This window comes from Globicephala melas, chromosome 12 (genome assembly GCF_963455315.2).
Source record: "Globicephala melas chromosome 12, mGloMel1.2, whole genome shotgun sequence".
In the NCBI taxonomy this organism is placed as follows: domain Eukaryota; kingdom Metazoa; phylum Chordata; class Mammalia; order Artiodactyla; family Delphinidae; genus Globicephala; species Globicephala melas.
Genome location: NC_083325.1, coordinates 1108252 through 1121514, shown reverse-complemented (window position 1 = coordinate 1121514; position 13263 = coordinate 1108252). Strand labels below are relative to the sequence as shown.

Genomic DNA, 13263 nt, shown 5'->3' with positions numbered 1-13263 from the left:
TCCCTGATGGAAAGTGCCAGAAAGCATCCTCTGCCCAGCTTCTGTCACATTGGAATGTGTGCGGTCAGCCTGCCCAGCTCGGTGTGGGTTTGATTTCAAATGTTACTGTAAAACTAAAGAGAAACGGCAGACTCCGCCTTGTGCCATGTCTCTCTCTGTCTCTTTCCTTACTTTGGTCGTTCATTTTCTCATCTTGGCGTATCTCAGAAGTATCAAGACTTTCATCCTGTAGATTTTTCAAGTCCTGTAAGCTTTGTGTGTCTTATCATATAAGTAAATGTTCCGTCTTCATCACAGACTTTGTGAGAGGGTGCCCGTGTCCGCCTTGCCACTGTTACACGCTCGGTTCCTCATGCGGTACCTGTACAGAGGAGTAGCCAGGAATTGGGTGGGTGATGGATGGAACAAGGTGGATACGTCAGATCTGCACACAGACGCACAACAGATGCCACCACCCCAGCCCCATCAAGATGTGTGTGTGTGTGTGTGTGTGTGTGTGTGTATGTGTGTGTGGACAGGCTCTGTGTTGGGGCTGGGAACCCTCTGGAAGGATCTTTGAGTCCCTCATCGCTGGTCACTAGCACCTTGGGCAGTATTTATCATGGGAGCCCCGATAAACGCGCTGAGTACAGGTGGTGCCGAGGGTCAGCTCGTGGCCCAAGCCCATGCGAAAAGCCAGGGATTTGGAATCTTCAGTGTCTGTGGTTGACTTTGGACCAGAATCTACAAAGGACTCCTCAGCTTTTCTCTTGAGCACAGGAAGGTGCTCTTTCCAAGATGACAGAAGATAAACCAAAAGGCCATGCTGTACGCCTGGAGCTCCGCTGCCCTAAGCATCGGGAATCATGACGCTGAGATCTCTCCATACTGAGCATGCACCCTCCTCCTGCCCCCCGGGGGGCTGGGCCGAGCAAGGGCCAGGAATTGGCCATCACGGGAGCCCGAGTTTGTCATCAGTCACAGCCACCCAGCCGCTCCTGCCTCTTCCTCCCCTTTTCTCTCTGCCCTTTTGCTTCATAAAGAAACAGACTTGAGGGACTTCCCTGGTGGTCCAGTGGGTAAGACTCCACGCTCCCAACACAGGCGGCCCGGGTTCGATCCCTGGTCAGGGACCTAAAGCCTGTATACCACAGCTAAGAAGTCCACATGCTGCAACTAAAGATCCTGCGTGTTGTAACTAAGACCCAGTGCAGCCAAAATAAATAAATAAATATTGTAAAAAAAATTCCATGGTTTTTTTTAAAAAAAAGAAAGGAAATCGACTTGAGTGTGAAAAGAGGACTTCTCAAAGGCGGGCCTCACCAGGCCTGCTGCCCGTCCTCCCCGCCTGGAGTGTGTCCCCAGAAGCTGCAGGCTTCACACCCCTCCAAGGTCTCCCCCGGCCCCTCCAAGGTCTCTCCCTCAGACTGAGACTGTGAAGTCCGTGCTCGCTGACTCTCCGATCCTCTTGCTGGCCTGCTTGGTCCACAGGGCTCACTGTCTTCAATGTGCCGCAGGTACTAAAGGCTTATCTTGTATATCTCTCTCCCCTTCTGAAATGTGTGTTCCCACGGGGCAGAGACGTTTTCTATTTTGTTTCTGACGTGTAAGCAGTTCCTAGAACTGCGTCTGGTACATGTTAGGCGGCCAGTGTACACTCAGCAGGTGAATGAATATGAACAACAGTTCTTAAGAGTCTTTTCTTAAGACTCTGGGAGGGACTGCGGCTCCCCGGCCCTCCCTGCGGCCTCGTGGCGATCTGGGCCCGGGCAGGACTGGGGCTGAGCCGTCCACACTGAGCTGCGGGTGCCTGTGGGGCAGCAGCGGGTCCAGGACGGTGACTTTGCTTCCAGCTGCAGCGAGAAGATGGTGTGATGTCTGCCGACCCTCCGAGCGCTCCGGTCTGGCCTGTGTTTTGGCCGAGGCTGACTGTAAACAGCAGCAGCAGAGACTCTTTACCAAGAGGGCTGCAGCCTGGAGCCCCCCTCGGCCTGCCTGTGCCCTGCCCGCTGTGGCCCCCGTGGCCTCTCTGGGCTTGGGGTGGGGACAGCCAGTTACCTGCCGTGTCCCTCGTGCTGCGCTGTCCCTGTCTCACAGGAGCGCACGCCCTATAGCGCCGAGTCTGGTCTTGCGGCAGGTGTCGTGAAGGCCGAGCCCGTTCCCCTGCGCCTGCAGCTCAGCTCACATGAAGGGCAGCTCCTCTAGCAGGAGCAGCACAAAGACCCTGGACGGCGCCGCTGAGCCCTGCCCGCCCCCAAGACTATGTGGGAGCGAGGCAGAGCCGGCCCACCAGCAGCCCACCCCCCCCCACCCCCCGCCCCCGCGCACGGGGCCCCAGGCTCCCTTGGCTCAGCCCCTGCTGGACGGAGGCGGGTGCCTCCAGTGGTGCTGGGCTGCCTTTCTCAGCTCTCCCTGCAGTGCTAAGCGGGCTGGGCCGCCCACGGTGCGCAGGACCTGCTTTAATCTGCAGGGCAGGAGGTGGGAGCGTCTGCCTCTCTGCTCAGCGGGTCTCACAGCCTCCCAGGGTCAGCAGGCGGTGGCTCAGTGCCTGTGTGGGTGGCAAGGAATACCACGCTCTTGAATTTTACATGGTATGTTAATTGTGTCCTCACCAACGTTTGGAAGCATTTCCTGCCATGCATAATAAATGATCGGAAACCGCTGGGTTCCTTTGAGCTATTCTCGTGGGGGAAAGAAGGGTGAAGCCAGGCCTTGGCGCGGCAGCCAGCAGAAGGCAAGTGCAGCCTGGCTCCCCTGCCCCATCAGCGTGGGAGTGCTGCACGGCAGGGGGCCCTGCGCCGCGAGTGTAGCCGAGCCTGGCTGGCTGGAGCGGCCACCTCCCCGCGTCTGCTTCCTGGCAGGTGCGCCACAGGAATGGGCACTGGCGCCCAGGGTCTACCCACTTTCACTCTAAAGTCACACGGGAGCGTGAAGGCGAGAAGGGACTTCCCGTGGGCACGACAGCACGTAGCTGGCTGGCTCTCTAGCACTCAGAATATGTTTGGAGCAAAGCTGCACCAGGAAGTTTCCCCCTTTCCGTCTTGTAACTGATGCTGCCACGTAATACCAAAAGGTGATATGTCGGGGAGTTCCCTGATGGTCCAGTGGTTAAGACACCACGCTTCCACTGCAGGGGGCACGGGGTCCGATCCCCGGTTAGAGAACTAAGATCCCACATGCCATGCGGCGTGGCCAAAAAAAAAGAAAAAAAAATTGTCCTCATTACATTTATCGGCTAAGGTCTTTGTTTCCACAGAGCTCGCCTGTGTATACGTTTTGTGTTCGTGTGATACGGACAAGTTTGGAGGACACGTCCCATCTCGCTTTCTGACACCAACATGTAACCACGCACCGGACTTGCTGCTTCCAGGCACTCGTGTGAGCGACAGAGGGATGTCCCCTCGTTGAGGCTCACAGGATCCCTGGGAGAGAGGCACTTTAAGATGTCCATTTTGCACATGAGGAGACGAATGTGGCAGAGCCAGGCCCTTAAACATGTTGATGCACAGCCACCCCCAGACTCCTCCAGGGCCTGGGATCTGCTCTAACGCGGGCCTCCCTTCTGGCCCTCAGAGCTGGATTCCGAAGGAAACTTATTTTGTTTTAAACCTGGATATTTACAAACACCTTATTTTTCCCTTACCTTCCTGGATTACTCTTTTTTTTTTTTTGGTAGCATTGAAACAATGATGTTTTAAAAAGTATTTAAAGATAATGTGGTGTTTAGTGTGGGCTGAAATAAGGGCCTAAAAGGAACCTTCCGGAAAAAAGGACAGATGCTGATGGGAAGCCTTTGCTTTCCTTCCTGACACCCAGGCCTTCTTCCAGGGTGGTTGGAGATCCTAGTGCAAGGCCCCTCTTACCCCATAAAGCAGGTTCTGGTGAGTGGACTTCCCGCAGGAGGCCGGGTGGAACGTGTCGGACATATGACTGGCTGAGCATCCCTGGATCGAGGCCAGAGCAGTCCTGGGGCTGGGGGGGAGCCCCTCATACCCCGCGGGGAGCACCTGGGCGTGCACACCACCAAAGAGACCCCTCCAGGGACTCCGTCACACTCTCCTTTGGTAACCACTGTCCAGAATGTGACTAGGAGCTTCTCCCAGTCAGCCTGCAGTATAGGCATGTCTTCCCAGAAAGTGGAAAAATGAGCAATTCTTCTCTAAACTGGATAAATGCAAACACAGGTGTGGACCCTCCCGGCCTAATGGTCAACGATCCACCTTTCCTTTTCCTTCCATGCTAAACAGAGAAGGATCAGGGCTCTGTTGGGGGTCCCCCTCTCTCCGATGTGGGTGGTGGTGAAGAGCTAAGCGTCGGCCCCCTCTTACCCAGCCCCATGACATCCGGGAGCTGACTTGCCTCTTAACTTTTCTCACTTAAAAAGTGGTAGTTATGACTCCTACTTCAAAGGGTTCCCGTGAGCAGTAATCAGGTTACCTGGCGTGCGTGGCTCGGGGTAGCAGCTAGATAAGCAGTCGCATTGTTCTCAGGGGCAGCGTGAGTGGCGGGTGTGCGCTGGGCTTGGGAGGCAGACCGCCTAGTGCCCTCACCACCTCTGGGACCCGGGCAAGTTACTGAAATGCACCGTGCCTCAGCTTCCTGCCTGCAGAGCATCAGTAACAAAGGCCAGCCTCATAGGGCTGCTGTGAGGGTCCGGTGGGTTGTAAGGGGTGCAGCCCAGGTGCTCAGGAGAAAGCGGCCGGTCCTGACAAAGAAGGGGTGACAGTGACTGTGAGTCAGGATAAAGGGGGTCCTTTGGAAGCAAAGCAGGGGAGAGAGGGTGTCACACAAGGGTTAGCCTTTTCTGATCTGACTTCCATCCGATGCGATATAGAGCGGGCCGTGTGCAAGTGCCGGGCCGGGCCGTCCTCACTGCACCCATCTGACTTGTATTTCTGGTGGAGAGGTGAGCTCCTTATTGGCCATCTTCTATACTTAGAAGCGTCTGCCTTTTCTAGGACCATGTCCGGGCTCCTGGAACACTTGTTTGCCTTAGCATCCTCTACGAATCTTCTCCCTAGAGGCTTCTCCATTAAGAGACAAAAAGCTCCCTACATACCACCAGTTTTAGCCTCTTGGTGTTCCTGGGAAATGCGGGAGGATGGATTTGATGACCTCTGGTGGGTGAGCCAGGGCTGAGCGGAGAGCCTGCTCCGCACGTGGCTGGGCGCCCTGCTGCCCTGGGATGAAGGGAGGCTCGGGCTCTGAAGCTGCCCGCTGCTCCCCTTGACCTCCTACCTCACCTTTCCATACTTGTCAGAAGAACTGTGATTTTCGTTGTGAACCGGGCGTTACAGAGCACTCCTCGCCCTGCGGGTGCGTGGGAAGCAAAGCCCAGCACCGGCCCAGGGTCTGCCGCCAGTCCTGTGGGGCACGTGAGGCCTCCTGGGTGGGGACGGGCGGACAGTGGGGCGGGGCAGCCCCCAGGGACCTGCAGCGAAGGTGCATGGGGAGCAGGGGCTCCTGGGCAGGGAACCTGGCTGTCAGCCCTCGCGCTCCCGCGCGGGAACCCAACACAGACACAGGGCCGGCTTGGAGGTCATCCTGGGTCGGGTCATCCCGCGTGGGGGGCGGGGTCCGCGAGGCTGGAGAGAACCCAGTCCGCCTCGCATCCCGCGTGGGCGGCCTGCCTTGCGCCGCTCCTGGATCTGCGTGTCCCCTCCGCCCTGCGGCTGGCGCCCACGCGGGACCAGGCGCCTCTTCGTGGAGCCAATGTGCCATCCCCTTGGTCGGGGGCGGGAGCGCAGGTGGGCACTCGCCGTCAGGCCGCTCAGGGACATCTGCGCGCTCCTCCGTGTGGAGGCTCCGAGGGGCCGTCGTGGGGAGGAGCTGAGCCCGGACTGCCCGGGCCGCCAGGATCTGAGGCCACCCCCCACCCCCGCCCCAGAGACTGCGACACGAGGGTGCCTGAGAGGCTCCTCCCGCTGCGTCTCCATCAGCGCACACACTGACCGGAAACGCGGAGATTGCGGTGGACACAGGCCGGAAAGCGGCCACCGCCACCAAGACAGACCAGAAACGGGGAGCTTGCCGTCGACACAGAGCGTTGTGAAGCTGTGTCGGCCGGAATGCGGCAGGCGTTCTCTGGTCCTGTGGGAACTTAGAAAAGCCGGTGCCCAGGGACACAGTGGTGTTGTTGGGAGCTGCCGGCACTTTTGACGCCCGCGGGCCTCAGTGGACTTGGGATCGGGCCGGGCCCTAAGGGAGCGCACCGAGTAGTGGTGGCCCTTTTCGTGTCACGGAATGAAGGCGACCGTGTCGCCGCCAGCAGTGTCCCCGGGGACCCTCATCAGCGTGAGCCCGAGCCCGGCCACGTGCGGACTGTCCAGTGTGAGTGCGCCCGCTGTCTGGCACAGTCATCTTCACTCCCAGCATTTCCACGAATGTGGGCCGTAAACAGCTTCCAGAATACCAGGAACATGGGCGAATCCGCTACCAGGGAGTGGAGCAGAAACTTGAGAAGACAGCCTTGGCCCGAGTTGGGAACAGGAAAAAAAAAAAGGTGAAGAAGAAAAAGAAAGATACGTCTGTTCTTTAGGCCTCCTGAATCTCACTGAAACACGAAACTCAGCTAAAGGCAGCTTCTCCCCTCGTGGTCACATCACAGGGCAGCCCTTGGTGGGTCCTCAGCCCGCCTGCGTGGGGACACATTGTGCGCTTGTCTCAGTCGCATGTTTCTGTGACCTTGTGGGTGGGGGATGCTTTACTCCCTGCAGCACAGAGCCTGGTGCGGGACCTGGTGCAGTGTGCTGTTCTATAAATTCTCGGAGAAGCGAGCGTCCAAACACGAGGAAGGAAGAAACCATCAGAATGAAAGGGTCAAAGAAAGAGCTAGGATCCAAGGGTAGCTTTTAATAAGAAAAAGGGAAGAAGGAACTTGAAATGTAACCAACAAGAAAAGTGAAGCCCAGGGACCTCCCAGCTGGAGTGTGAGATAGTGACAGCTTCATTACAGGTGAAATTTGTAAACTGGGAGACAAACAGGGATGTTCTGGTTAAATACATTATTAACACGTGCCTTTTCAGGTAATCGTAAGTCTGAGAGTGTCCGTGTTAGAAGGAAAGTATGCGTGTGACAACCTCCACGGTGATGTCAGAGTGAACGGTTTGGCTTGAAAACTGCTGATGAGCATAGAAATCATAAATTGCACCTCACATTCCCCGGATTAGTCAGGATACAGGCCAAGCTGCTGATGAGAAGATCCCAAAACATGGCGGCTCAATCAGGATAAAGTTTCCTTTTTGCACGTGACATCCAGGCTGTACTCCACAGCGTCATCTGAGGACCCGGGGCCTTCCCTCCTTTGCTTGGAGTGTAATCTTGGTGGAAAAGGCCGCCCCCACCATGCTGTTCAAGCCACAGGAGCGGAGGGACAGGAATTGGCATTTCCTTCTAAATGGCGTTACAGGGGACTTCCCTGGTGGTCCAGTGGTGGGGACTTCGCCTTCCAGTGAGAGGGGTTCAGGTTCGATCCCTGGTCAGGGAGCTAAGCTCCCACATGCCTCACACCAGAAAACCAAAACATAAAAAAAGGAGAAGCAACGTTGTAACAAATTCGATAAAGACAAAAAAAAAAATGTCTTTACCAAACACACCGCAGGCTAGAATTGGCACAAGTCCCTGTCGCTTGTCTCCACTGACTGGAATTTTGACGTGTGGCCAAGCCTCCTTGCGAGCAAGGCTGGGAGGTGGGGTTCTTAGCTGGTGAGCTTGGCCCCGGTTGAAACTTGGAATGTTCTCCCCGACAGGAGGATCAGGTGGACTCGGGGGACAACTGGCTGTCTCTGCTGCCTCCTCAGATCCCGCGACGCTTGGTTGGTTGGCGCTGGGCGCTCTCTCCCTGGGGCCCGCTCACGCTGCAGGGACCTCACCGGGCTGTGTCTCCCCAGGAGGCCAGGCCCCGGGTCTCCATCTCCAAGCCTTCGCTCAGCCTGGCTCCTCTTTGAATGATCACTGGGATTTCCGGTCACCTGGGCCCGGCTGGTGTTAACAACAGGATTTAGAGCTGCATGGATCCTGGACCTCCCGACCTGGGAAAAGTCCTTCCAGCCCGAGGCCCTCAGCCAGGCCCTAGTCTGGGGATTGGCTTGGCAGCCCACAGGGTTATCCCTTCAGTAGGTGTTTTGAGCGTGTGCTCTGTACCGGGCCAGGGTCAGGGATGCAACAGCAAGTGAAAGCAGGTCGTGTCTGTCCTGGGGGCAGATAGTCCCGGGGCCCCCACTGGTAACACGTGTCGCCCAGGGAGCAGCGTGGGAGGAGAACCGGTGCGTCCTTCGGGTCTAAAGGCTGAGTGAGTTCCTTGTCCACACTCTTCACCCCAACTTGCTGGGGGGTTGGGCAGTGAGACCTGGTCCCGGGCAGTGCCCTCGGGAGCCTCGTGGGCAGCCTGGTGCAAGCAGGGCATCTGTAAAGCCCGCCTACGTGTCGATCCCAGTGAGACAGAGCTGGGGCTGCTGTGTACGCGTGAGATCCCCTGGCTCCTCCACGTCCGAGTCGTGAGCTGTGAGATTGACAGCATCTGTCTTCATTATCACGAACGCCCCACGGGGTGGCTGTGTTAATTATCCTCTAGGCATCCCAGTTGCACTTTCCTTTCATTGTACTTTGTTTCCTGAATGTCTCAAGCCTCCCGAGGGGGGCTCCATGGCAGTGTTCGACTGGGCGGTTCCTCCGAGGGGAGTGCGCGGTGAGACCTTAGAGGGCCCGGCTGCAGAGACCCCGTGGACGTCCTCAGCCTGGGCCGGGGGCTGCTCTCAGGGGTCCTCTGGCTGCTGCCGTGACGTCTGTGGAGTCTTCCCTGTCAGAGCGTCCGCCTGCCCTGGGCCCTCATCGTGCACTGATCTGCTCATGTCATCAAGGTCTCTGAAGGCTGGAGGTGCTGAGAGCTACCCGGTCTGAGCGGGGCCGGGCTGAGAGGGCGGTCCAGGGGCAGCTGCCCCTCTAGCGGCGTCTCTTACTCTTCACTCCCAGGAGCGCAGCCCGAGTGTTTAAGAGGCTTCCGCTCTCTCCGTTTGCGCCGGCAGAGGCTGGTCTTGGCCGTCTGGGGCGGGGGTTAGTGAGGGGTGTCTCCCGCGCTGCCTGTCTGCGCCCGCCTTCGCGCTCTCTCGCCGCTCCTGGTCCGCTGCCCGCGGGAGCCTCAGTGGCGCGGCCGGAGCCGGTGAGGTTGCCTGCTGGCTCCCGCCCCGCGCTCTGACCTCGGGGTCAGGGCGGCTGCCTGAGGCTGTGGCAGAGGCCGGCTCCTGCCCCGCCCGGGAGGTGACTGGCGCCTCTCCTCCGCTCGCCCCAGGCTCGGTCGGCTTTTCCCAGATCCAAGGCACGCGGCTCCCAGCGGTTGCCGGGACACATCTGTCCTCGGCCGCTCTCTCACCCACCTCTCTGCTCAGCGTGTCTCAGGAGCGCCCGGGGCGGCCGGGCAAGCGCTGCGGCCTGTTCTGGAGTCCCTGGTCTAGCGGGGGCACCACGGTGGGCGGAGGGCGCCCTGCGGACCACAGGGCCAAGGCGGGAGAGGGGAGGGCCGGGCGGTGGGGTGGAAGCCGGGCGCGCGGGTCCCCGGAGGGCCCTGGGCGGCGGGGGTGAGGCGCGCAGGGCTAGGCAGGGGTGTGGAGCCTGCAGTTGGGTTGACCTGAGTCACCCCGTGGGAGGGAAGTTGGAAGCGCAGAACTTTGAGGTCACAGCCAGCCTAGAGGCTGGTAGAGGCCGGCCCGGGAGGCCGGGGCCCGCACGCGGACCGGCTCGGGGGGGGGGGGGGGTCCGTGCCCGCTCTGCAGAATCGGCGGAGGACAAAGCCCCCCTGAAGGTCCGGAGTGCGGGCCACACGGGCCGGAGCCGGGACGGCACCTCGGTGCCTTGCCGCTGACCCTCCGTGTGTGCCCACGGCCTCTGTGTCGGGGCCGGTGGGGTGGTGGGCAGGCCCGAGTGGAAATTCGGCGTCCCCTGCACGGGGCGGCGTGGCGGGGTGCGGGAGGGCGTGGCGGCGCGGGGCCCGCAGGCGTGGAGGGTGGGTCCCGCCCTTCTGCTCGCATTTACCCCCCCCCCCCCCCCCCCCCCGCGCTGGCCTCCATCTGTGGCTGTGAGAGCGGCTCTCGCGCGTGGCCCTTGCGGGGGGGGGGGGGCTGATGTGAAAGGATGCGGGGGGTGCGCTCGCCGAGCCCACGCTCCCGGGCAGCAGGAGATCCCCCGACCCCTCTCACCGTGATGGGTGTCCCAGCTTCTCCAGGGTCACGGGTGAAACACGCCCATTGCGAAAACAAAGGCTTCTAGTTGTGATGGACTGAAAGTTCACTTAGGACGAGGAAGCTCCTTTCTTTTGGGAAATTTAACCTCAGGGGCGGGGCGGGGTTCAGACGGACACTCAGCCAGGAGCTCTGGGTGGGCCCGTCCTGAGCACCCACCTCCCAGTATGACAACCAGAAATGTCTCCAGGTGTTGCCAGATGGGGGGGCGGTGTGGGGGGGGGACCGAATGTCCTGATGGAGCGCCGCCGGCAGGGCTCGCTGCCTTCTGGCCATGGAGTCGCGTGGCTCTCTTTCTCTCCTGGCCATCGCTGTCCCTAAGCTCGCCCGTCGTGCCCCCAGCACAGAGCTGGCTGTGGCTTTTCCCGCTTGGGTTCTTCCAGGAAAGCCATCTGTTGCTGCTGTGGCCCTGGCTGGTGGTGGCCGAGTGTCCCTCTGCCGCACATCCTCTCTCCACTGCCGTCCCGGGTGTTGCGGAGGCATGGGCGCAGAGGCCGGCCTGAGTGCTGTCATGTCTCCTCGGAGAGCCTCTTGTATGCAGCGGCTTCGGGCTTCGTGCCTCTGTGTAGGTGGATTTAAGCACCAGAGGGATCCCTGGCCGGGCAGCCCTGGGGAGGAAACATGGCCTCTGTTGGGGAGCCATTGGGTGGGGACACAGGGACGAGATGAGGCTCCGTGTGCTTTTCCTGGCGGGCAGCTTACCTTTGACAAGGCTGCTCAGCTGAGCGGAACTTGGCTGCTGCAGAGAAGGGGGAGAGAAACCCGGACCCCTTGTTGCTGAAGAGCAGGGAGCCCAGGGCTCTGCTTGTGACCGGATGGCAGGTCAGACAGGTGGGTGGGTTGGCTGACCTTTGACAGGAGGGTGGGAGCATCCCATGACCTGAAGAGGATCCTTGTCTCAGGCTCTTGAAATTGTACTTGTGGACGAGGCTGCCGTGGCCTCAGGAAGCTGGGAGCCGTGGCGGGTGGGGGGCAGGGGTCCGTGATGGCTGGAACCCCTCGTTAGAGCTCCCAGCCCTGGGGGTCCCTTGTGGACCTCGAGCCTGGGCCCCTGGCTGTGAGGCAGTGACGTGGGAGGGTGCAGTACGGTCCTGCAAGTCTGTCTCCTCAGCTCGAAAAGCCCCTGGATGCACGTTCTGAGTTGCCGTGGAGGTTCAGGGAAGGGACACTGGCATGGTAGTTGTCGGAAATCTGGCGGATAGAAATAGCACCCAGGGTATGACAGGTCAGCACGGAGTAGTGAGTAAAACTTTCTGGAGCCAGAGCCCGGGCGGCAGGATTCCGTCTCCTTCCGGCGAGGGGTCCTGTCTCTCTCTGCGCCTCGAATGAAGGTCTCCCAGCACCCTCCTCAGCGTCCTTCCAATGCAGAGCGTGGCAGCCCGCGTGGAGGCCCGCGGCCTGTCGCGGGACCCTCTGCAGACCCCCTGTCCCACAGGGCCTGGCCCCGTGTTCCTGGGGTGGGGGGCTGCTCCCTTGAGGTATCTCCCCAACCTGGGCTTTCAGACTTGGGGGCCCCTCAGACCAGGTGCCAGACGGGCCGGGTGGGCAGCTGCTGAGTAACCGCTGTGTTCTGCTTCCAGAGCCTTCCCCAGCCGTCCCCCAGCAAAGCCCTGCACAGCTGCGAGGGGAAGGAGCCCGGGGACCTCAGGCTCAGCGAGGGGGACGTCATGGTCTTGCAGCACCGGGTGGACGAGCGCTGGTACCACGGCCTCCTGCCCGCCAGCCACGTCCAGGGTGTGCGGCCTCTGCCCCAGGCCCCGCCCCAGGGCAAAGCACTCTATGATTTCGAGATGAAGGACAGAGACCAGGACAAGGACTGTCTGACCTTCGGCAAGGTAAGGTGGGTTCCAGCGCCGCCCTTCCGCCGCAGCCCCTGCAGGGAGCCTGGGCGTAGCGCAGGGCCCTCCCTGTGCCTCCCCGTGGGGAGAGCAGTGGTTCCTCCTTCCTGAGGGTCTGCCGGGTGGAAGGAGAGGGCACCCAGCCCCACAGGCGTCTGCAGGTAACGGGAGCGGGACCCTCGTTACCTGAGTCACTGTGTGTCCAGGGCTCATGGGCCCTGGGAGGGGGCTTGCTGGGGAGACTGTGGCAGAGACCCCTGCAGGTCCTGGGAGTGGGAGCCGGGCCCAGAGGCCAGCCCGTCACACCCTCTTGGAGAGCACAGGAGGTGGATGCGTGTGCTTGGGCCACTTGAGGTGGCCAGTGAGGCCACGGGACCTGCTTAGTGACAAACCAGTAGTGTTTCCCGTGCGCTCGTCCCGGGGTGCGGGTGAGATGTGGAGGGGCCTGGTGTCTGGCCTGCCGGCCTCGGGGGTGCAGTGTGGAGAGGACAGAGGTGGCGGCCTCAGGCCTCGTGAATGTGCCTGCTTCCTGGCTTCCTCACCTGCTCCCACCCCAGGGCTGGGAGGGCAGGGGCGCCTGGAACTCTGGAACACCTGCTTCTCCCCGATGGCAGTAACGAGTTACGTCATCGATTGATTAATTACATTCATGACTGCCCGCCAGGGTCCCCGGGGAGAGGTGGGAGCCTGTCTTCCTGATGTTGAAGCTGTTGTAGGAAGGGGGACCCCTTCCAGGGCCCAAGAGTGGGCTCCTGTCTAACGCTCGGAAATGAACTGTCCGAGGAGACGCACGTGCTGATGGAACAGGAGACTTCACGGCGGGGGGAGCGCCCGGGAGGAGGGCAGCAGGTGAGGGACCCAGGAGGACTGCCCCGCCACGTGGCTTGCGGTCTCAGGTTCCCTGGTGATTGGGTCTGTTCCCGGGTTGCCTTTGGCCGGTCATCTTTCTCGGCCTGTATTTGGTCTGCGTCAGGGCCCTTCCTGGTGGCACACACATCTCTCAGCCAAGATGGATTCCAGCGTGAGGGTTTCTGGGAGGTTGGCAGAGCTTATTCTGGGCTTGCGGCGCCTCCCTCCTTCGATCCCTCCCAGATCCTTCCAGCCGGTGGTAGCGTGTTAGTTCCGAGTTCCCGTCATGATCTCCTGTTGTGAGAGAACTCACGCAAGTGGTTATTACTGTGCCTGGCTGGCACGGTGGCTTTGGTCGGCGGCT

The 13263-nt window shown here is 60.4% G+C and overlaps 1 protein-coding gene across 3 annotated transcripts in view; it reads left to right on the top strand.

Moving 5' to 3' along the window:
- The window catches only part of SH3RF3 (SH3 domain containing ring finger 3), a 206834-nt gene that overhangs the window by 86716 nt on the left and 106855 nt on the right, over positions 1-13263 (top strand). For 2 of the 3 annotated variants that reach the window (XM_060309732.1, XM_030845045.2), the window contains exon 2: positions 11793-12047. The exons of the other annotated variant lie outside the window; for it this stretch is intronic. In XM_060309732.1, coding sequence (XP_060165715.1) covers positions 11793-12047 — 255 coding nt within the window. The remainder of the gene's footprint in view (positions 1-11792; positions 12048-13263) is intronic. 3 annotated transcript variants of the gene reach the window in all.